This window comes from Amblyraja radiata, chromosome 1 (genome assembly GCF_010909765.2).
Source record: "Amblyraja radiata isolate CabotCenter1 chromosome 1, sAmbRad1.1.pri, whole genome shotgun sequence".
NCBI lineage: Eukaryota > Metazoa > Chordata > Chondrichthyes > Rajiformes > Rajidae > Amblyraja > Amblyraja radiata.
Window position 1 is genome coordinate 169,757,242 of NC_045956.1, and position 24,972 is coordinate 169,782,213.

Below are 24,972 nucleotides of genomic sequence, written 5' to 3' on the forward strand. Positions count from 1 at the left end.
CTGGTATTTTATTTGATTCACATGTTTAATCGATAATGTTTTATTATTAATGATTAATGTTTTATGTGTCATTCCTAACTGTCACTGTATGTCATGTTGTCACTTGTGGGCGGAGTACCAAGGCAAATTCCTTGTATGTGAATACTTGGCCAATAAACTTATTCATTCATTCGGCATCTGTCCTGGATGTTCACAGAACGCTTTCTGTAAAACATTGGTTAGTTTATAAAATAAACCTGGTGGTATGACAGGTCAGCAATAATCACTTTCAATTTATATTTTGATACTTTGTTTACATAGTCATTGTTGGCAATGTGAAATAAATGCTTCATATTTAGCTACTCAAGTACTTATCAAGATATGAACTGCGACAGCAGGTTACTCATGTTGCAGCCCTGTGCAGTGAAATGTCAAAAAAATCTTCAAACTTGTAATTTAAATGTGTCTATTAATTTATTCATAACAAAGAGAAACAAATGAACTTTTTTGGTAATGAGCACATTTATTCTGATTATAGCTTTAGCTTTGCCATTGTCCCAAAATACCGAAGTTTCAAGAGTCAGGGATTCAGACAATACCTATTTCCAGTAGTGCAATCAGTGATATCAGAATTACTGACAATAGGCAGCTGACATTAAATCCATTTAACATATAATAAATTGTCATAGTCTATCTACTGAATGCACTATTAGTGAACTTGATAAACAGCCGTGTCATGTTTCCCAAATGTGATATGACCAAAATCTCAATAACTTAATGGGACTGTGCACTGTATGGTATACAGGTCATATTGCAAGTTATTTTATCCAATCAATGACCCAATCTTGGATTATCTAACAAGTGCTCCTAAACTACTAAAAGATAAAATTAAAAAAAAATTCCACCAAATTTTCTCCTCATCATAAAAAAATAAATACAGGTTAAGAAATTGCAGTTATTTGTACAGTTTAAGAAAAAATATAATTGTTAGGAGCGAATAACTAACTAAAGACATTTATCAACTATTCTTTTTAAAACAATTATTAATTTTAAAACTAAATCGAGATTTTTTTGAAACCATAATCTGATTATTTTTGGTCCAGATTAGACACAAATGATAATATGAATCACTGAACTCTTCTTCCTCTCTATCCCACCGCCCTCTTGTGCAACTTACTAGAATTCAGATCACCTTTTTGCACAAAGGTGAATGTTAACTGGGAAAATAAAACTAGGAAATGGGGCAGCAGTGACTCAAGGATGATGGTAAATCCCAGACAAATCTTTCACATGTTTGAAACATCCAACAGAGTATTTCAGTTACTTTTCACTTCTTAAGACAGAAGCTCAAACAAGTAGATTTAAAAAACATATATAACAAATAATCCAATACGCTTCAAGTTACAGCTCATATGTACAGTACAGTGGCTTTGGCTAAAGAATATTCTTTTATATTGTCCTATCAAGAATTTATTTCCAAATTTATTTCTCAAAGCCCATACATTTTTTTTAAATTCATACAGAACTTTATAACAAGTCCCATGTATTTTTAATGCAAAAACAGTTGAGAGAAGTGTTCATTGTACAAGACCATGGTTACTTATAACTAAACCTGGACATTACACAGATTTTGGGATATGTGGAAAAATAATACAGGTAGGATATCCAGTACTTTTCAGTTCAGCCAGTGTAGGCTCCACACCAAAAAAAAGCTTTTTTTAAAAGCAGTATTTTCTTATTGTATTCCCTTTACAGGTCAGCATTTTTACTATATAGTAGCGCATTAAGCGTTTGTGAACACGCTTTGGCTATCTACACAACTCAATAAAGTACTGTTTCTACCTCAAATCAGATAAATAAAATGGTATGAGATTGAAAATATAAAGTGTACAGTTATAAAGTGTACAATTACTAAGTTGTTAAATGCCTGAGAAGGAGAATGTTCCAAGTGAATGGCATTACATCTAAATGGCACTGATCAGTTAATGACAGAAGGCTATTCCAAACTTGATTACTTATAGCTGAGATAACAGAAAGCAATGGCAACAGCAAATTGGATTCAAGGGCAGCAACTGATCAACACCACAGATTTTGTAATGGCGACTTTAAAAAAAATCCAGTCCACCACCTTTGAATTCAATGAATACCCTTTGAAGCAGCTACTAAATAAATTTAATCAACATTAATCCAAACATCAGGCCACGTTACTCAATAAAATTGCTTAAATGAGACTAATATGCTGTTTGCTACATTAAAAAAATCTCAAGCTAATATGAAAGCCTTATTGTACCAACCTCTAAAACCAATAAGATATGTACACTGGTTTCGGTATATTAACAAATAGAATATTACAAAAATTACGAAGGCCATTTTTCACTTGAAGTTGGCATAATCTGAAAATGCATCAATGTACTCTTGCACAACCTTGTAGCAGAATTCATACTGTTCCTGTAGAAGGAAATAACAATGATCAACATTTGTAATATTTTAGACATATTATCAACCAAAACATTCAACTAGTTTTTAAAGTATATTTGTAATTATAAATCTCAAGTAAAAGAATACTAAAATTAAGATTGATGATATGACAACCTCCAACATTTATTAATTACATTACACAATAGTGAAGATACGTTTGATCACATTTCACTAAAGGTGTTGCTGTTGTGAAGTGACAAGTTGAAGATTAGCACTCTTCCAATGAGGTGTAGACCAATCAGGGAAACAAAGTCTGCAAACGTGAACAGCACAGACTTGTTTTGTGCAAAATCCCAAACGGCTGGTTCAATATATCAGACGGAAACATCAGTATACCAGATGTCTAATAATCTTTCAATCACAACAAAGACACTGTTCTGTAGAACATTTTTTGAAACGGAGGATAAATACAAGTTGGTTGGTCCCAAAGAAATGTCTTGACTTAGTCTGAAAGATTGGTAGTATTTATTTTTTCCTTCAAAGTCAAAGTCAAAATCGAAGTCAATTTTATTAGTCACATGCACCCGAAAGTGCGGTGAAATGATATGTTTACTTGATACGTTTGACATTACCTGATATAAAAGTGTGCAGATGTCTATAAGTAGAGCACATTGAATACTGATCAGATTCAGAGTGGTATGGCAGAAACTGTCCTTTGTCCCACTACATTCACACATATGTTAGCTTGTATATATGAATTCCATTTGCCTGCAGGACTGTAACCTTCTGTGCCCTGCCTATTCAGGGTGTTTGTATAAATGGTGCTTAAAGGCTCTGATTCCAACACTTTGTCTGGCAGCAATTTTCAGATATCAACCAGTCTATGTAAACACAACTTATCCCTCAGATCCCTTTCAAAACTCCTTCCTCTCACATTAAACCTATCCCGACTTGTTGATACCAATAACATGGTACAAGATTTTTTGCAATCTGCATCTATGTCTCTCATAATCTTATATACTCTTATCAGGTCACTCCTCTGCCTCTATCATACCAGAGAAAATACTTAGATTTGTCAGGATTATATTCCATCTTCCAACGCTCCACCCAACTTTCTAAGTGACCAATATCCTGCTGCAGACTTGAACAACTACCCACAACACCACCAACTTTCATGTTATCCACAAACTCACTATCATAGCACCCACATTCATTTTCAAATCATTAATATACTTCATAAACAGCAATGGTTTCAGCATTGATCCCTGCAGAACTCCACAAATCACAGGCTTCCAATCAGAAACATCCTTCCACCCTCTGCCTCCAATAACCAAGCCAATATTGGATCCAATTAGCTAGCATGCCATGGATCCCTTGTGTCTTAACCTACTAAAGCAGCCTACTGTGTCAAATGTCTTACAAATGCCTACTGTGTCAAATGTCTGGGGTAAATGCCCCATCTACCACCCTGCCTTCATCAATCACTTTGTTACCTCCACAAAAAAAAATCTGTCAAGGTAGTGAGGCAGGAATTTCCCCCATGTTGACTATCCCTCATCAGTCCTTGCCTTTCCAAATGCACATAAATTCTGTCCCTTGGAATTTTCTCTACCACCACCATAAAACGAATTGGCTTGTAGTTACCCTGTTCCCTTCATAAATAAAGGAACATCATTAGCCCTCATCCAGTCTTCTAATACTTTGCCTCTGGTTAAAGAAGATGCAAAAATCTTCATCAGGTCCCCAGCAACCTTTGTTTCCCAGGACATTTGGGGATTGATCTCACTCAGCCCTGGGTACTTGTCCACAAGTATGCAACTCAAGATATTATCAGCCCACAGGGACGATCAAAGAAGATGCAATTAAGTCCAAGAAAAACTCAACCATTATTTGCTAGGCTTTGCCACAGGAGAGAAAATGGCAGCTCCACTCATTCAAACAACATCATACATTTGATTTGGAGTCAAACTCTATTAAAAAAATGTGATTAATTGTAATTTAGTTACGGTAATATTAATATCCAGTTATTGTAATTTAATAGCTAAGAGTTAACAAAAGGAGCAACACAACATTCAAGCATATAATGGGAATTTACCCATATGCCTTGATTTGCAGGTCAAAATACTAGACCACTATAATAAAGGTATTAAAATCCACAAAAATATTTGCCACGTCATTTAACGTGGATGTCAAGCCTGCATCTTGTTTATCGGGAAAAGGGGGAAATGCTAATAAATACCAAAGTTCACATATCATTAAGAAAATTAAGTTTGGAGTCTTTTACACCATTTTCAAATGTTTCTGAGCCCAATTAAAGTTAATTTGGCCACAATTTCTGTCCTTGTGTATCAAACCACCACTGTTGTTTAGTTCACAGCACTTACCAGTGTCTGCACCATGTGTGGTCTCTGTAACCGTAGACTCTTTACTGTCTGAAATACATCCAGGATACCTTCAGCCTTCACTCTTTCCAAAACAGTACTCAAGGCGCAGAAAGTTCCTGTTCTTCCAGCTCCAGCACTGTGAGAATATGAAGTTTGCATTGTAACTTTGGCAAAATACTGATTTATAATGGAAGGTGCATGCTAAAGCCATTTAATTTATTTTAGTTTTTTTTAATTTAGAAATAAAGCGTGGAAACAGGCCCTTCCCCCACCAAGTCCATGCCGATCAGACATCCCCGCACAGTAATACTATCCTACACAAACTAGGGACAATTTACAATTTTACCGAAGCCAATTAACCTACAAACCCACGTAGGTCACGGGGAGAATGAACAAACTCCGTACAGACAGCGTGGTCGGGATCAAACCCGATCTGGCGCTCTAAAGCAGCAAATCTACCGCTACACCACTTGTCCTGTCAATATCTTTAACCACTTCCCTTTGTCCATCTCCACAAGCATGCAACTCACTGTAAATTGCTTATTGTTGTACATACAGCTTATTAGAAATGATTGACGTATGACTTAATCTGATCTTAAACTATTCTCTTATTCGTGATGAAGAAACAAGGAATTGCAGATGCCAGTTTACCAGGGAAAGAAACAAAATGCAGTGGTAACTCAACACGTCAGACTGAGTCCTGGAGAACATGGTTAGGTGACGTTTTGGGTTGGGACCCTTCATCAGACTCAAGAACTCTCTGACTTCAGAGTCCGAAGAAGGATCCCGACCCGAAACGTCACACATCACATGTCACGTATTTTTATGCTCAACTCTCTTTTGCCTTTATTTCATTTGAAATGCACTTGATTATTTGGCACGTGGAACAGTTGCACTTGATTTACGGCCCACAAAACAAGCATGGCTACAAGCATCTCCCTTTGTTCACCCATGAGTATATTTTTCAGCAGGAGTAGCTCAGTCAGCTCCTCAGGCCTGTCATGCTATTTTATAAGATGACCAGTGACAGGTACATGGATACGATAGGTTTAGAAGGATAGAGGCCAAATGCAGACTGATGAGAATAATGTAGATGGGGCATGTTGATCGGCATGTTTCCATGCTGTATGGCTCTATGATTCTTTGCAGTCCCTTACCATCTAGATGTCTCTTCTCTATATAACTAAAAGTCTTTATCTTACGTGTGTGTGTGTGTGAGAGAGAGAGTGGGAGAGTGGGAGAGTGAGTGAGTGAGTGAGTGAGAAAATCTGGTTAATTCCCATCTTCTTCCAAACATCCTACTCACATTTTTCCCCATGGTGGCGATAAACATCTTTCCGTCGCATTTCCACCAATATTTCTGAAGTTATTAATCATTGAAAATTTTAAAACAGCCAAAACTGCCTTCTCACAGACAGCTTCCAGCCTTCTCAGTGATGTCACAATGCCTCTCACATTGCACCAATCACAATGGACTCTCAAGCTGGCTGACAACTGCCACAATGACATCACAATGGGTGAGTGGTGGAACATTGCTTTGGGGGAACGGGTTGCGTTGGGGAAACAGGTGAGTGGCGGAATATTGCCTTGGGGAATGGGTTGCGTTGGGGGGGACCAGGCATCCCGTGTGACTAGGACCCACTTAATCTAGTCTATTAATATATAAAACTCTCGCCCAAAATTCCGAAACGGAACTCCGTCCGGCTGTCACATTTCTTCCATTGATTCCCTGCAACTCCGAAACTGGACGCAGAATCGCCGACATCTTTTCCATTTCGGTAGAGATTTCACTTTTCTTTCTAAGTATCCGCTCCTCATTACATTCCGTCGTGTTTAAGTACACGTTTTTAATCAAATCCTTCCCCCCCCCCCCCAATATTTCAAAACTAAACTGGCTTCACACCCACAGAACCTTCACCAGCCCCAGCCCCTGCTGAACGTTCCATCGTGTGATGTCACAATGCCCAATCTTCACATATGTCCAATCGGAATGGATCCATTTACATATGCCTATGCAGGAGCCCAAGCCAATGGTGAACGTTCCATCGTGTGATGTCACAATGCCCAATGCTCAAAGACATCGTTGCCATAGAGAGGGAGTACAGAGAAGGTTCACCAGGCTGATTCCTGTTATGTCAGAACTTTCATATGAAGAAAGACTGGATAGACTCGCCTTGTAATCGCTAGATTTTAGAAGATTGAGGGGGTATCTTATAGAGACGTTTAAAATTCTTAAGGGGTTGGACAGGCTAGATGCAGGAAGATTGTTCCGGATGTTGGGGAAGACCAGAACAAGGGGTCAAAGTTTAAGGATAAGGGGGAACGCTGAATCGCCGACATCTTTTCCATTTTGGTAGAGATTTCTCTTTTCTTTCTAAGTATCCGTTCCTCATTACATTTCGACGTGTTTAAGTGTACGTTTTTAATCAAATCCTAACCCCCCCCTCCCCCCCCCCAATATTTCAAAACTAAACTGGCTTCACACCCACAGAACCTTCACCAGCACCAGCCCCTGCTGAGCGTTCCATCGTGTGATGTCACAATGCCCAATCTTCACATATGTCCAATCGGAATGGATTCATTTACATATGCCTATGCAGGAGCCCCAGCCAATGGTGAACGTTCCATCGTGTGATGTCACAATGCCCAGTGCTCATAGACATCGTTGCCATAGTGACAGTACAGAGAGTCAGATGTGGGCCGAGGAGCCTTCAAGACAACATGAGATGTTCCCATATTGTGTGAAAATATTTACGTCATTCACCCCTGAACCTCGATAAGAACACCACCTGCACATCTTAATTAAATTAGAGAAAAACGGAAAAGAGGTCGGGCATTTACACTTTTAAGGCTCTGTGTGTGTCGAAGCTTCGTGTGTGTGATGCCGCACCGCTAACCCCCCCACCACCCCCCCCACGCGTTGCCGAGACGGACCCGACTTCGACGACTTCAAGATACGATATTTTAAGACGGCAGGGACCCGACTTCGACGACCAAATCTCCCCTGGGGGCTACAGGTAGGGAACGGTCTTTATGCACTTTTCCAACTCTGTGTGTGGGGGTGGTTAGTGTGTGTGAGGCGCCCGCCCCCCCCCCCCCCCCCCCCAGTGGGGGCTACGGGTAGGGAACGGCTGCGTTGGGGGATCAGACCCAACGGGTTTGCCATTGGTCGTCGTGTTTAAGTGCACGTTTTTAATCAAATCCTAACCCACCCCCCCCCCCCCAATATTTCACAACTAAACTGGCTTCTCACCCATAGAAGCATCACCAGCCCCAGCCCCTGGTGAACGTTCCATCGTGTGATGTCACAATGCCCAATGTTCAAATACATCGTTGCCATAGAGGGAGTACAGAGAAGGTTCACCAGACTGATTCCTGGGATGTCAGGACTTTCATATGACGAAAGACTGGATAGACTCGGCTTGTACATGCTAGAATTTAAAAGATTGAGGGGGTATCTTATAGAAACTTACAAAATTCTTAAGGGGTTGGACAGGCTAGATGCAGGAAGATTGTTCCAGATGTTGGGGAAGTCCAGAACAAGGGGTCACAGTTTAAGGATAAGGGGTAAATCTTTTAGGACCGAGATGAGAAAAACATTTTTAACACAGAGAGTGGTGAATCTCTGGAATTCACTGGCACAGAAGGTAGTTGAGGCCTGTTCATTGGCTGTATTTAAGAGGGAGTTAGATGTGGTCCTTGTGGCTAAAGGGATCAGGGGGTATGGAGAGAAGGCAGGTACAGGATACTGAGTTGGATGATCAGCCACGATCATATTGAATGGTGGTGCAGGCTCGAAGGGCCGAATGGCCTACTCCTGCACTTAATTTCAATGGTTCTATGTTTCCCTCTCCGAAACCCCTCTCCCACCCATCCCTCTCTCCCCCACCCCCCTTCCCTCTCTACGCCACCCCCTTCCGCCTACCCCTCTGTCCCTCTTCCATCACTCCCCCTACCCCTCTCCACCTCCCTCTCCACTCTTCCCCTCTCTCCCCCACCCCTCTCCCCCTCCCTCCCTCCTTCCCTACCTCCCCATCCTCCCCCTCCACCACATCTATCTCCCCATCCCCCTCTCTCACCCCCTACCCCGCTCTCCTTTCCCTCCCAAATCTGTCCCATTTCCTCCACCTCCTCTCCCCTCCCTCCCCTCTTCACATCCCCCCTCCCTCCCCCCACCTGTGTGTTTGGGGGTTGGTTAATATGAGTTTGATGCCGCAGCCCCCCTCCCCCCCCCCCCCCTGCAAAACGCCGTTGGGGAAACAGACCCAACGGGTCTGCACTTGGTCTAGTATATTACTAAAACTCTCATCTTGTTTGTTTGGATGTCTGTGAGTGAGTGAGTGAGATCCTGAAATTATGCCAAAACGGTACACGATAGCGTTACAATTTTTGCACCACCTTACTCACAATTGTTATGTGGTGTGTTTTCAACAGGTTTCGTTTAGATTTATGTTATATTGTACAAATTATCACATTTTTAAGTTTACAAAATCCAATTTGAGAAAGAATGACTTGAACACTGCAGTGGCAGTTACAGCTATGATGTCACAATGGGATCTCATTTGCAACAATGTTGCAATCACAGAACACTGAGTCCTGGCAGAGGGAGGCCGAACAGGAGGGGGAGGGAGTGCTGGGAGAGGCAGGGGGAAGTGGAATTGGAATTTTCTTTTAAGTCCTGGCAGCAAGTCCTTGCATTTGTTTTTAAAGTTTAAAAAGAGGGAGGTTGAAAAGAAGGGATGTTGGGGTATAAGGGGAAATGAGCCGCCCCAGAGCAGTTGAGGGCTATGGGTGAGTGGTGCAATAATGCGTTGGGAATCGGGTTGCATTGGGGGAACGGGTGAGTGGTGGAATATTGCGTTGGGGGAAAGGGTTGCGTTTGGGGACCACACCTCCCGTGTGACAGGACCCAGTTGGTCTAGTTTAGATTTAAAATCTGTTGCTGCCAAAATGCTCCCAGTCGTCCCACTGTATACGTCTCAACTATGTTCCAACCTCTTTATGTGTAATCAACAAACCTAGCACCAAAATCTTTGGTAATATCATCCAAATCATAATTTGTCAAAAGATAATTTGTTAAAATCCTCGTCACTTGGATTTATCACTCCTATTATGTCCTAAACAATGTGCTTTTTATTTAATGGATTAACTGTGCGTAGAATATGTTAAAGGCAAGACTAGTATAAGCGACCATGTTCGGCCAAAAGTGCCGAAAAGTCCATCTCCCGAGATTTGTCACAGAAGACGGGTGGCATGGTGGCACTGTAGTGGAGTTGCTGCCTTACAGTACCAGGTTTAACCCTAACTACGGGTGCTTGTCTGTACGGAATTAGTACATTCTCCCCGTGACCTGCGTGGGGTTTTTTCTGGAAGTTCCGGTTTCCTCCCATACTCCAAAAATGTACTGGTTAGTAGGCTAATTGGCTTGTTATAAATGTAAATGTAATATATGCAGGATTGTGTTAGTGTGCAGGGATCGCTGGTCAGCACGGACTCGGTGGGCAAAAGGCCTGTTTCCGCACTGTATCCCTAAAACTAAACTAAAAAGACAGTCTTTGCACAATAGCAAGAACCAGTTAAGAACAATTGAACCAGCAAAATTATAGAATGAGGCAATAACCCAACTGCAGGACTGATGTGTAAGAAGGAACTGCAGATGCTGGTTTAAACCGAAGATGGACACAAAAAACTGGAGTAACTCAGCAGGACAGGCAGCATCTCTGGAGAGAAGGAATAAGGGAAACAAGAGATATAGATGGTGATGTGATGGTGATAAAGAACAATGAATGAAAGATATGTAAAAAAGTAATGATGATAAAGGAAACAGGCCATTGTAAGGTTTTTGTAGGGTGAAAATGAGAAGCTAATGTGACGTGGGTGGGGGAGGGATAGAGCAAGAGGGAATGCCGGGGCTACCTGAAGCGACAGAAATCAATATTCATACCACTGCCCAAGCAGCCCAAGCAAAACATGAGACGCTGCTCCTCCAATTTGCCTTTAGCCTCACTCTGACAATGGAGGAGACCGAAGACAGAAAGGTCTGTGTCGGAATGGGAAGGAGAATTAAAGTGTCCAGCAACCGGGAGATAGGTAGGCTTAGGTGGGCTGAGCGAAGGTGTTCCGCGAAACGATGGCCCAGTCTGCGTTTGGTTTCGCCGATGTATAAGAGTCCACATTTTGAACAACGGATACAGTAGATGAGGTTGGAGGAGGTACAAGTGAACCTCTGCCTAACCTGAACGGACTGTTGGGGTCCCTGGACAGAGTCGAGGGAGGAGGTATAGCGACAGGTTTTGCATCTTCTGCGGTTGCATGGGAACGTACCTGGGGAGCGCGTGGTTTGGGTGGGAAGGGATGAGTTAACCAGCACTGATGATTTATTCTAGAGATCTCAACATGGCTATAATAAATTAATGAAAAATTATGTTAAAAGCAAACATTTCAGTAGCTTTTGGCTTACCTGCAATGCACGGTGATTGGATGATTTCCTGACTGTTGCTGTTGCTTTTGCACTGCTGCGATCAGGTTGATCATTCCTTTACCATCAGCAGGAATACCCACCTCAGGCCAACCATGGAAGTGAAACTGCCTGATCTGGCGAATTTTGTTTTCCTTGAGAGTAAGAAATAGACTACACGTTAATAGATAGTTTTGAACTCTTAAAGTGTAATTGAGGTATGCAACATGGAAACGGCTGGACCAACTCATCCATGCCAATCAAGTTGCCTAATTGAATAAGTCCCACTTGCTGCGCCTGGCCTTTATCCCTGCAAACCTTTCCTATCCATGTGACTGTCAGTTTTATTTAGAAGTTGTAACTGTACCTGCCATTGCCACCTCCTCTGGCAAGTTAATTCATATACGCATGACCCTCTGTGTGAAAATGTTGCCCCCTCAGGTCTCTTTCAGTATCCCCCATCATTGTAAACCAATGCTCTCTAGTTTTAGACTTACTTTCCCCAGGGAAGATGCTGTGGCTATTTACCTTATCTAAACCCCTCATGGTTTTATATAACTTTATGAGGTCACTATTCAGCTTCCTCCAATCCAGGGAAAAAAAGACCCAGTAAATCTAACATCTCCTTGTATAACTTAAACGCTCTAGACCCGGTAACATCTTGGTAAATCTTGTTCGTACTATTTCCAGTTTAATGCCATTCTTCCTATAGCAGTGTGACCAGGACCATATTACTCCAAACTTGGTATTACTAATATGTTGTACAGCTGTAACTCCTGTACTTAATAACCTGACCGATGAAAAGAAGCCATATGCCTTTTTCACCACACTGTCCACCTGTGTCAGACTTCCATGGACCTATGCACCTATACCACTAACTATCCAGACCAGCTTAACATGTGGTACATTGTTAAAGGCCTTGCTCAAGTTCCACTAGACAATATGTACTACACCACCCTATTCAATCAGGAAGTTAAGCATTGCACCCATCTCAGTCAACATTGATGGTGCAGAAATAGAGACAGTCGAAAGCTTCAAGTTCCTAGTAATAAATAGGATTACTAGGAACTAATTTGTAAATAAGTAATTTGTCCTGGACCAGCCACATAGAATCTATGCCCAGGCACATGACTCTACTTTAGAAGTCAAACATGTCCCCAACAACCGTCCTCTCATCAGCTAGAGTGCGACGCTGACCTCCCATATACCTTATTGAAGACCTTTGAACTACCTTTAATCTGACTTTATCTGCCACAAAATGTTGTACCTTTTCATAGTGAAAGGATTTGAGTATAGGAGCAAAGAGGTCCTACTGCAGTTGTACAGGGCCCTGGTGAGACCACACCTGGAGTATTGTGTGCAGTTTTGGTCCCCTAATTTGAGGAAGGACATTCTTGCTATTGAGGGAGTGCAGCGTAGGTCCACCAGGTTAATTCCCAGGATGGCGGGACTGATATATGATAAAAGAATGGGTCGACTGGGCTTGTATTCATTGGAATTTACAAGGACGAGAGGGGATCTTATAGAAACATATAAAATTCTTCATGGATTGGACAGGCTAGGTGCAGGAAAAATGTTCCCGATGTTGGGGGAGTCCAGAACCAGGGGTCACAGTTTAAGAATAAGGGGTAGGCCACTTAGGACTGAGATGAGGAAAAACCTTTTCACCCAGAGTTGTGAATCTGTGGAATTGTCTGCCACAGAAGGCAGTGGAGGCCAATCCACTGGATGTTTTCAAGAGAGAGTTAGATTTAGCTCTCAGGGCTAACGGAATCAAGGGATCTGGGAAAAAAAGCAGGCATGCGGTACTGATTTGGATGACGACAGATGGCACAATGGGCTAAGTGTTCGGCTGGCGACCGGAAGGTAGCCGGTTCGAATCCCGCTTGGAGTGCATACTGTCGTTGTGTCCTTGGGCAAGACACTTCACCCACCTTTGCCTGTGTGTGAATGTGTGTGAGTGATTGGTGGTGGTCGGAGGGGCCGTAGGCGCAGATTGGCAGCCACGCTTCCGTCAGTCTGCCCCAGGGCAGCTGTGGCTACAGAAGTAGCTTACCACCACCGAGTGTGACTGAGGAGTGAATGAATAATGCGATGTAAAGCGCCTTGAGTATTAGAAAGGCGCTATATAAATCCCATCCATTATTATTATTATTATGATCATATTGATAGCTCGAAGGGCCAAATAGCCTATTCCTGCACCTCTTTTCTATGTTATCTCGGCTTGATTGCATTCATATATAGTATTTTCTGACTGGATAGCAGATAAACCAATGTAGCCTTGGTACACATGGCAATAATAATAAACTAACTAATTAATGCTCTTTATATCTCGTCAAACATAAATCAACTTGTATGTTTTCACGTGCACACAGCCATCACTAGACTATCACTAATTAGTCCATGCTTATGCAAATACTTATAAATCCTGTCTCACAGAATGCCCTTTAATAACTTATTCACTTCTAATGTAAGGCTGTGTCATCTGCAAATTTACTAATGTTACTTGTAATCCCTTCATCTAAATCAATATATATTGTAAATAGCTGCGGTCCCAGCACCGAGCCTTGCAGTACCCACTAGTCTCTGCCTGCCATTCTGAAAGGGAACTGTTAATCCCTACTCTTTGTTTCCTGTCTGCCAACCACTTCTCTATCCATGTCAGCACTCTACCCCCAATACCATGTGCCCTAATTTTGTATACTAATCTCCTATGTGGGACCCTATGTGTACTCTATCCAAGGTATCACTATTAACTTCACTAAGTTCCTGAGCATCTTTGCCTTTTATCAGGGTAAATGAAGATGATAAATGTTCATTAAATCCTTGCCAATATCCTGTGCCTCCACACACTGACAAGCTCATTGATCATTACAGGAACTACTCTCTCCCTGGTTTCTCTTAATATACCTCTAGAATTTCTTTGGATTCTCATTTACTTTATCTACCAAAGCTATCTCATGTCCCTTTTTGCCCTCCTGATTTCCCGCTTAAATGCACCCCTACACTCCTCAAGGGATTCACTTACTGTGGAGATTTCTGAGGAATAAGATATATATGTATATGAATAGACAGTGGGTGATTAGGGATAGTCAGCATGGTTTTGTACGTGGGAAATCGTATCTTGCGAATCTGATTTAGTTTTTTGAGAAGAAACAAAAAAAGGTTGACGAAGGCAAAGCCATAGACATTGTCCTTAAGGACTTCAGCAAGACATTTGGATGAAGGGATTCAAAGTAACATTAGCAAATTTGCAGATGACACAAAGCTGGGTGGCAGTGTGAACTGTGAGGAGGATGCTATGAGAATGCAGGGTGACTTGGACAGGTTGGGGTAGTGGGCAGATGAAGTTTAATGCGGATAAATGTGAGGTTATCCACTTTGGTAGCAAAAACAGGAAGGCAGATTACTATCTAATGGCGTCAAGTTGGGAAAAGGGGAAGTACAACGGGATCTGGGGGTCCTTGTACATCAGTCTTGAAAGTAAGCATGCAGGTACAGCAGGCAGTGAACAAAGCGAATGGCATGTTGGCCTTTATAACACGAGGAATCGAATAAAGGAGCAAAGAGGCCCTTCTGCAGTTGTACAGAGCCCTAGTGAGACCACACCTGGAGTATTGTGTGCAGTTTTGGTCCCCTAATTTGAGGAAGAACATTCTTACTATTGAGGGAATGCAGCGTAGGTTTACAAAGTTAATTCCCGGGATGTCGGGACTGTCATATGCTGAGAGAATGGAGCTGCTGGGCTTGTACACTCTGGAGTTTAGAAGGATGAGAGGATATCTAATTGAAACATATTAGATTGTTAAGGGCTTGGACACACTAGAGGTAGGAAACATGTTCCCGATGTTGGGGGATTCCAGAACCAGGGGCCACAGTTTAAGAATAAGGAGTAAGCCATTTAGAACGGAGACGAGGAAACACTTTTTCTCACAGAGAGCGGTGAGTCTGTGGAATTCTGCCTCAGAGGGCGGTGGAGGCAGATTCTCTGGATGCTTTCAAGAGAGAGCTAGATAGGGCTCTTAAAAATAGCGGAGTCAGGTGATATGGGGAGAAGGTAGGAACGGAGTACTGATTGTGGATGATCAGCCATGATCACATTGAATGGCGGTGCTGGCTCGAAGGGCCAAATGGCCTGCTCCTGCACCTATTGTCTATTTGATAAGGTTCTTCAAGATAGGCTGCTCTGGAAGATTAGATAAGGGTGGCAAAATTTGCGTGTTAATAAAGGTGCGTGTTGCTGGAAACTTATGGCAGAATTGTACTGTTCTACGTTTCATATAAAATAACATAAATTGGAGCTTACCCGTGTGTTAGTTACCAGTAGTTCACGCACTGTGTAACTTTCACTTTCCTCTTCCTTCTTTATTTCAATAGAAATATCACCATAGGATACTGATCCTTCTGATGGCCAATACTGTGCACATTTTTCCTGTAGAGATACAAAACTAAATGAATATAAAATAAGGTGATTCTTTTAGCTTGGCTTTTGCCCACCAAATGAATTAAAGTTATTAATTTTGTGGACAGAAGCCAAGTGTTTTCCCCATCTGGGTCAGGCAATTACACCAATGGCTCTGTTACCACTGGCTTACCAGTTAGCATAAATTAAGAAACCTAATGGAGACACAAGGAAGTGCAGATTCAGATGTTTGTGCAAAACACAAGGTGCTGGAAGAACTCAGCAGGTTGCGCAGCATCTGAGAGGGAATGGTCAGGTGATATTTCGGGTCGGGACCTTTCTTCAGACTAAGAAACACAAGATTGATAATGCATTTAAAAACGTCAAATTATCTGTTTAATTTACATATTTCGAACCGTAAGTACATACCTGGCCTCTTTCTTCCAATTCTGTTAACATTACAATGGAACAAGACTTCCATTCCCAAATCATTCTCCAGAAATCTTCTAATGTATGCTGAAGAGGTCCCTGGCTGGCTATGTATGAATCTTTCTGTCGATATCCCTAGGAACATAAATAAAGTAGCTTTATAGTGTTTGCCAACATTCAAAGAAATTCCATTATAAAAACAGTTTGAATGACATATCTCACTGCTTAGAATTATCTTCAATATTTATACCAACAATAGTCTCCAGGGTAAATCTAAATTACAAGTTTTGACTTACAATACTTAGTTAATGCGAACATTGTTAGATCACAAGTGAGCTTGTTTCCTCTAGAGCAGAAAAGGCAGAGGTGAATTGGACTGAGGAGTTTTGTATGCACTATCTCAGATGGAGGCAGAGACTCTTACAACATTTTCTCGATGAGACATTGAATCGCCAAGGCAGTGAAGCTATGGACCCAGTTCTAATAAAGATGAATTATTATAAATGGGTACTTGCTGGCCAGAATGGATGAGAGGGGGTGGGAGGCCAAAGGGCCTGATTGTGCTACAGCCCTCAAATAATCTCCACTGCTGTACTTCAAATATTGCCCTTGATAGTCAATAATTCTTGACTTCTTTTGTAGATAAAATATGCTATTGGAAAATAAACCCGTGACTTCATGACAATTTAGTTTAATTAACCTTTATCTGAATAATTCCTTCAACAAAACAAGTATTCTTAAACACATGCTTGACGTTTAAGGTCAAAATCGGTATTTTGTGTAATATATCTGCAAAATACAGAAGGAATAAAAGAAATAACAATTCAACAAATTAAAAAATATATTTAAATTAGACTAACATGTCACTAATATTTTGGTAAAAGGGCAACTAACTTCTTGGGTGTACTTTGATGAAACATGGACTTGATAGACCTCATGTGCTGCACTAATTTCACCATATTTGTGGTATGGGTGTTCTACCAAACATTATCATGAAAATGTAAGTTTTGTTCTGCAGTAGATGCGGTATGTTTATGGAAATCTACTTTATCATCTCAGTATAAAAATGGTGAAAATCTAAGGAATTAATTCAGGCAAAAGCAAGCCTAATTTCACATTCAATGCTACCGGCTTTCATATGAAAATAAGAGAAACTTTACTTTGTAAACTGCAATTTAACATTAGAGATACTGTATTTGCTTATTTCTAAACACTTACATCAATAAATGATGCATTTACATAATCTGTGTTCTCTTCGCCTCTCTTCACAGGAATGATAACTCGATTAAACTCATCTGCAACAACATGGTAAGAAAAATGTCAGCGTCATTGTAACATGCATTAAACTCAACACAATTCAATCAAAAAAATACTTATTATACAAATTTTATTTTCATTAATTTTATTAATTGCTGTGGATGTTGACCTGGGAAAGAATGCTGAGTCTTGCAGTAGATTTGGAAATTGCTGAAACAGGATTTCTATTGCCCAGAAGTGACTACTCTAAGTAGACCATTTTTCACGTGTAAATAGGAAAGCCAAATTATTTTGCGTGGTAAACCATGTGTTTGTGTCAGGTTTGAGGTCGGCACCTTCCATGCCATTTTCCTCAGCTGGCCAAATGTTCTGCTGCCACACAATTATGCCAAATTCATCAGATAAGGAACATGGTCCGTTCTTTCTAGGATCTAGTTGTGGACCTTTATATCTTTATTGCTCCAAGAAATTTTGGAGGAGAGGGGGTGGGGTGGTGGTTCAGCAGAGATAAGCTGGTATTGATCTTTGCTTTGCAATATGTTTACTCTAAGGTACAAAAACCAAAATGCTGAAGGAACTCAGCAGAGTAACATAAAAAGTTCTTTCAACAGCTCGTTTTTGGATGGCGCGGATAAGCAACATTTCAGATCGGAACCATTCTTCAGTGCTTTCAAGGGTCCTACCATTTTTTTTTAATGTGTCTTAACCTCCGTAGTTTTTTAGGATTATACAGTGCATTCAGAAAGTATTCAGATCCCTGCACTTTTCCCACATTTTGTTACGTTACAGCCTTATTCTGAAAAGGATTAAATTCTTTTTTTTATCATCAATCTACACACAATACCTCAAAATAAAAAAGGGAAAAGTGGTGCTTAGAAATGTTTGCAAAGTAATTAAAAAGTAATTAAAAAGAAACTGAAATAACACATTTACATATAGTATTCAGACCCTTTGCTATGACACTCAAAATTGAGCTTCGGTGCATCCTGTTCCCATTGATTATCCTTGAGATGTTTCTACAACTTGATTGGAGTCCACCAGTGGTAAATTAAATTAATTGGACATGATTAGGAAAAGCACACACCTGTCAAAACAAGGTCCTACAGTTGACAGTGCATGTCAGAGCAAAAACCAAGCCATGATGATGAAGGAATTGTCCGTAGACCTCCAAGACAGGATTGTGTCGAGACACAGATCTGGGGAAGAGTATAAATCAATTTATGCAGCATTGCAGGTCCCGAAGAGCACAGTGGCCTCCGTCCTTCTTAAATAGAAGAACTTGGGAACCACCAGGACTCTTCATAGATGTGGCTGTCCGGCCAAACTGAGCAATCGGGGGAGAAGGGCCTTGGTCAGGGAGGTGACCAAGATCCCGATGGTCACTCTGACAGAGCTCTGGAGTTCCTTTGTGGAGATGGGAGAAACTTCCAGAAGGACAACTATATCAGCAGCACTCCACCAATCAAGCCTTTATGGTAGTGGCCAGGTGGAAGCCATTCCTCAGTAAAAGGCACATGACAGCCTGCTTGGAGTTTGCCAAAAGGCACCTAAACAAGATTCACTGGTCTAATGAAACCAAGATTGAACCATTTAACCTTCTGTGCCAAGGCAGTGCAATTTAAATCATATTAACAATTCAGGCTTACATGTAAAAACTCAATCTGATGCACAAAGAAACTATAATTTTGAAAAACCTCTTACATGGGATGATCTGAAGAACTCTGTTTTTCTTCATGTTGGCTGGCAAATTTCCTGTCCTCATCTTATCATTCTGAATTTTGATTGATGTCAACTTCTAGGGAGAATAACCAAAATCAGGTCTGTGCCTATAAATAACCGTGACAGTTTTTAAGATTTACATTAAACATGCAAAATAAATGTCATTGTACACTAAATGATCTAATTCTTACATGGTTTGATAGGGTAAATGCAGGAATGTTTGCCTTAGCCAAATAACTTGAACTTGAGGCCAGTCTCAAAGAAAGGAAATGGCTATCCAGGATTGAGATGAAAGAAATTTGCACCCTCGGGAAGTAAAGCTTCAGAAAGCTTTAGCCAAGAGGAGTGTGGAGCTCAGTTGTTGAGCATATTTAAGAAAATAATCAAGGCATTTTTCGGATATTAAGAGAATCAAGAATACAAAATTTGTGCAGGGAAGTGATGTGGTGATTAGAGCAGGCACAAGTGGCTGAATGTTCTATTCCTGCTTATATATTTTTTGTTAAAAAAAATAATTTCTTGTTGTTCACCAGCATCAAAATATAGACAATAGACAATAAACAATAGGTGCAGGTGTAGGCCATTCGACCCTTCGTGCCAGCAGCGCCATTCAATGTGATCATGGCTGATCATCCCCAATCAGTACCCCGTTCCTCCCTTCTCCCCATATCCCCTGAATCTGCTATTTTTAAGAGCCCTATCTAGCTCTCTGTTGAAAGCATCCAGGGAACCTGCCTCCACCGCCCTCAGGGGCAGACAATTCCACAAACTCACAACTGAGAAAAAGTGTTTCCTCGTCTCCGTTCTAAATGGCTTACTCCTTATTCTTAAACTGTGGCCCCTGGTTCTGGACTACTCCAACATCGGGAACATGTTTCCTGCCTCTAGTGTGGCCAAACCCTTAACAGTCTTATATGTTTCAATGAGATCCCCTCTCATCCTAAACTCCAGAGTGAACAAACCCAGCCGCTCCATTCTCTCAGCATATGAGTTTTATATCATGCAATTCCAAATGTATTAGTCAGCTTTCGTCCTTTAAGATACAGAAACTAGCAGCTGTACATATTAGGTATTCACTGTTTAAACTTTTTCAGGTTAAAGTTAGTGCTGCTCTTCATTGGGTTTTTTTCATACCAACCACAATTTAATTGCCTTTTAAACTTGATAGCAACAGTTTCAGTACATAAGTTAGAAAACATTTTCTTCTATTACATACTTGAATTTTCAAGTTGTAATGTTAGACAACCACAAGCATTCACTATCATTGCAATATAAAAGCAATAGCAATTTTGAGATTTCAGTTTATGTGTGATTAAAAACTGCAGTCAGTGATTTAGCTCTCCCTCACACACTGTGCTATTTTATGCGACCACCTACCTTATCTATGCTCCTTATGATTTTATATGCCTTGATAAGGTCACTCCTCAGCCTCCTTGATTCTAATGAAAACAGTCCGCCCCTATCTTTTCGTCCATTGTTCCACTTCAGATTCCTTCTAAAATCCCTTACCCCTTATCTTAAATATATGTCCTCTAGTTTTATTCATCTTTGACAATGTGAAAAGAATACTGCAGTCCTGCCAACTGCTCCATATAAATCTTGAATAGTTAAGGAGGATTTCATCAGTGTCCTCAGTCCAGAACCTAATGACTTTCTGTACCAGATCCTCCCACTTCAGGTGTAGACAGGGAGCAGGAGCACAGCCAGGTAGTCACATTTTCCAAAACACGGGTTGGGGAAGGCATGATGATTATGTAGCAGTGGTTTATGGCTCTTGGGCCTCTGGTATGACAGGATATGCCTTCAATATGACACATCAGCATTTGGTTGACTGAATAAAAAGATGTTTTCTTCAAGACCTCAGAACTGGCACAAAACTCAGGATCTGCTGGGAAGCAGCGATCACTACTTCTTATGTTCTTTGAAGATGTGGAATAACTGCATCAGGCATTTCAAGACATTGGTAAAAGAACATTAATGCTTTCTCCGTAAAATCCACCAAATTTATTGGAAGGATATGTAAACCAACATCAAGACACCATCCGCAGCATTGAAGTCCTGGTTACTGTCAGTCATAGAATCAGATGGCGTGGAAACAGGCCCTTTGCCCCAACTTGCCCACGCCAACCAAGATGCCCCACCTACAAATGTCCCACATGCCTGTGTTTGGCCCATATCTTTCTAAATCTTTCCTATCCTTGTACTTGCTCAAACGTCTTTTAAATGATGTGATAGTACTTGCCTCAACAGTAATTCGTTGGCAGACGGGTGTGGAGGCCAATTCTTTAACTATTTTTAAATCGGATATTGACAGGTTCTTGATTATCAAGCATGTCAAAGGTTACGGGAGAAGGCAGGAGAATGGGGTTGAGTGGGAAATATAGATCAGCTATGATTGAATGGTGGAGTAGGTTTGATGGGTCAAATGGCCTAATTCTACTCTTATGACATAAACTCCTCTGACAGCCAGTCTATGCACCCACCACCCTTTGTGTGGAAAAATTTGTCCCTCAGGTTCCTATTGCCCTCTCACCTTAAACTTATGTCCCCTGCTTCTTACTTCCCCCACTCTAGGTAAGATACTCTGTACATTTACCCTATTTATTCCCCTTATGATTTTATACACCTCGAAAAGATCACCCCTCATCCTCTTGCGCTCCGAAATAAAGCCCAGCCTGCACAACCTCTCTCTATAGCTCAAGCCCTCAAGTCCCGGTCTCATAAATCTTCTCTTCTCTCTTTCCACCTTAAATAGAGCGCAGAATATAATGTTACAGCTACATAGAAAGAGTATATGAAAAAAAAGCAAAGACCATAATGACATAGAATAGAAGACAGGAAAAATCATCCCTAGTATATATAATAGATCAGGTCAAGAATCTGATAACAGGTGTCACACTGATCAATTACCTTTTTCTTTGCCATGAAATTGTATTAAAAGATTGTTTTTTTTAAGCAAGGTCCCATTTCTTACCTTGAATTCTTCCTCCAGACCATTGCAGCCTGATCCAGATACTCTGTTGTAAAGCTTTTGCAAGTGGCTTTCGAGTGAAGTCACTTCCAGTTCTGTGTCCCCATATAAATAATGTTCCAATAGTGCTTGATATATAAATACGTACTGCATCTATAATGTAACAAGCAAAGTTTATTAACACTTGCCAAATATGCAAAAACAGATCATTGATATTGGTATTGAACAACAACACTGAACTTCTTATCAATCAGTCCTAAACTTATACAGAACTGTACCAGACCCTTGGGCAGCTCGTCATGCCAACCAAGGTCCTTCCTGGGCTAGACCTGTTTGGTATTGATATATTATCGTCACTTGTACCAAGATACATTGATAAACTTTATTTTGTGTGCTATCCAGTCAATTCATTGCTGTATTTGGCCCATATCCTTCTGAACATTTCCTATCCATGGATCTATCCAAATGTCTTTTAAACACTGTTAATGTACCTACTTCTAACACCTCCTCTGGCAACTCGTTCCATCATCGACATCTTTTTAAAAATTGGCTCTTCAAGTCGCCTCTAAATCTTTAACCTTTCACTTTAAACCTATCCTCTCCAACCTTAGACACCCCTACCCTGAGGAAAAATTGTGACCATCCATCTTATCTCTGCCGTTTATGTTTTTAAATAAACCTCTATTATGTCAACTCTTTGCTCCAGGGAAAACAAGTCCCAGCCTAACCAGACTATCCTAACTCAAACCTGTCAGTCCTGGCAACAACCGTGTGATTTTTTTCTGCACACTCTTTAACATTCTTCCTACAGCGCAGCAACCAGAACTGTACATAATGTTCTAGGTGCGGTGTTACCAATGTCCTATATGCATTGATCAATACTGACTCATCCCCAAGCTGAACTTCATTGTCAAATCCAATTCAATACCAAAAGCAGTTTCTTTGACCTAAATACTTTCACCACCTGCTGCTGAATTATCCACGTCTTCTTTACCTTGAATTAAAATTCTTCAAAGCCCTAAATCGATCTCTGCACATAAACAATCCACTAGCAATTCGTCTGGAACGGCATTTCACCTAGTGTGTTCTTCCACCTTGTGTCCCATAAAATGATCAAACATGACCTCGCCAAAATATCAATAGCATCATAACATATTTTCTTGTTTTTATTTCTCTCCATCGTTTCTCTTATCTGACCTTATTGAATCTTTCATTTATATCTCTCTCAGATGCCATGTCCTTACAATATCTGTTACTACTGGGTTCCATCAGGTTCATTCCATCTAAAATTGCAACTCTATAGTCACTACATTTCCCTTTTTTAATTCAACTTTCAATTTCTCATCCTGTTCCCAAGTTGGCTTTTAAGTAAGTCTTAGATTTTCCTCACTACCTACTTCTTTCCCCATGATGAGGGAAGTGGATGCTGCTAAGTTTAGTTTAGTTTTGAGATACTGGCCCTTCGGCCCACCGAGTCTGCACCGGCCAGCGATTCTTGCACATTAACACTATCTGACAAACAAGGGACAATTTACACTTATGCTAAGCCAATTAACAAACCTGTACGTCTTTGGTGTGTGGGAGGAAACTGAAGATCTCCGAGAAAATCCATGCGGTCACGGGAGAACGTACAAACTCAGTACATACAGCACTTGTAGTCGGGATCGAACCCGGGTCTCTGGCGCTGTGAGCACTGTCAGGCAATAACTCTATCGCTGTGCCACCATGCCACCCAACGCATGTCTAGACGGATTTTAGTAAGGTGTTTGGTAAAGTCCCTCATGATAGTTGTTGCAAAAGATTAAGATGCATGGTATCTATACTGACATGTTAATTTGGATTAACATTTTAATAAACTCCCTTTATCACAGAAGAGAGGGTGATAGTGGGTGTTATTCTGGCTGAACATCTGTGACCAATGGTTTTCCACAGGGATTTATGCTGGGACCGCTATTGTCTGTGATATACATAAATGACTTGGACATAAATGTGGATGGGTTGGTTAGTAAGCTTTGCAGATGACACCAAGATTGTTGGAGATATAGACAGTGTGGACAGCTATCAAGTGGGATTCAGTGGGATAAAGATCAGTCACAAATATCAATGATGAAATGGCAGATGGAGTTTAATCTGTTCCAATCTGCACATTGGGAGGACGGGCGTAATGGGAAAGTATACAATAATTGGCAAGGCCCTTAACAGCATTGATACACAGAGAGATCTTGGCAAGTCCATACCTCCCTGAAACTGACCACACTAGAATGAATGGTAAAGGCGGCATTTAGTATTCTTGCCTTCAACGTTCAGGACATTGAGTATAAGAGTGGGGAAGTTATTTTTGCGAGTTTATAAAACATTGGTGAGACTGCATTTGGAGTGCAGTTGTGTGCAGTTCTGGTCACCTAATCACAGGAAGGATGTGGAAGTTTTGGAGAGGGCTCAGAAGAACTTTACCAGAATGCTGCCAAGATTAGAGAGTGTTAGCTGTGAGGAGAGGTTGGACAAACCTGGATTGTTTTCTCTGGAGCATCAGAGGCTGAGGGGAAAACCTGATAGCAGTATATAAAATGATGAGCCATTTGGGCAGCACAGTGTCGCAGTGGTCAGCTGCTGCCATAACAGTGCAGGAGGTCTGGGTTCAATCCGGACCACGGGTGCTGTCTGTGCAGAGTTTGTACGTTCTCCCTGTGACCGTGTGGGTTTTCTCCGGGTGCCTCGGCTTCCTCCCACATTCCAAAGATGTGCAGGTTAATAGGTTAATTTAGTTCTATAAATTGCCCACAATGTGTAGGATGCAAAAGTGGGATAACATAGAACGAGTGTGTGTTTCCACACTGTATCTCTAAATGAAAGAGGACATGGTTATATGAAAGAGGACATTTTCCTGATGGGTCTCACGGTCACCCCAGAAATGAGGGCATCTTTGAGAACAACAGGCTGTCCAAGAGGGAGAAGT

At 41.1% G+C, this 24,972-nt stretch overlaps 1 protein-coding gene across 6 annotated transcripts in view; it reads right to left on the minus strand.

Moving 5' to 3' along the window:
* Nucleotides 1-437: 437 nt before the first annotated feature.
* The window catches only part of ptpra (protein tyrosine phosphatase receptor type A), a 175,486-nt gene continuing 150,951 nt past the window's right edge, over nucleotides 438-24,972 (minus strand). For 3 of the 6 annotated variants that reach the window (XM_033035292.1, XM_033035277.1, XM_033035301.1), the window contains 8 exons: nucleotides 22,020-22,169; nucleotides 19,028-19,121; nucleotides 17,288-17,364; nucleotides 16,070-16,204; nucleotides 15,545-15,670; nucleotides 11,242-11,393; nucleotides 4,782-4,917; nucleotides 438-2,427 (listed from right to left, as the gene is read on the minus strand). In XM_033035292.1, the coding sequence (XP_032891183.1) occupies nucleotides 2,353-2,427; nucleotides 4,782-4,917; nucleotides 11,242-11,393; nucleotides 15,545-15,670; nucleotides 16,070-16,204; nucleotides 17,288-17,364; nucleotides 19,028-19,121; nucleotides 22,020-22,169 (945 nt within the window). In that variant the 3' untranslated portion in view covers nucleotides 438-2,352. The remainder of the gene's footprint in view (nucleotides 2,428-4,781; nucleotides 4,918-11,241; nucleotides 11,394-15,544; nucleotides 15,671-16,069; nucleotides 16,205-17,287; nucleotides 17,365-19,027; nucleotides 19,122-22,019; nucleotides 22,170-24,972) is intronic. The other 3 variants (XM_033035285.1, XM_033035316.1, XM_033035308.1) reach the window with 3 other exon arrangements.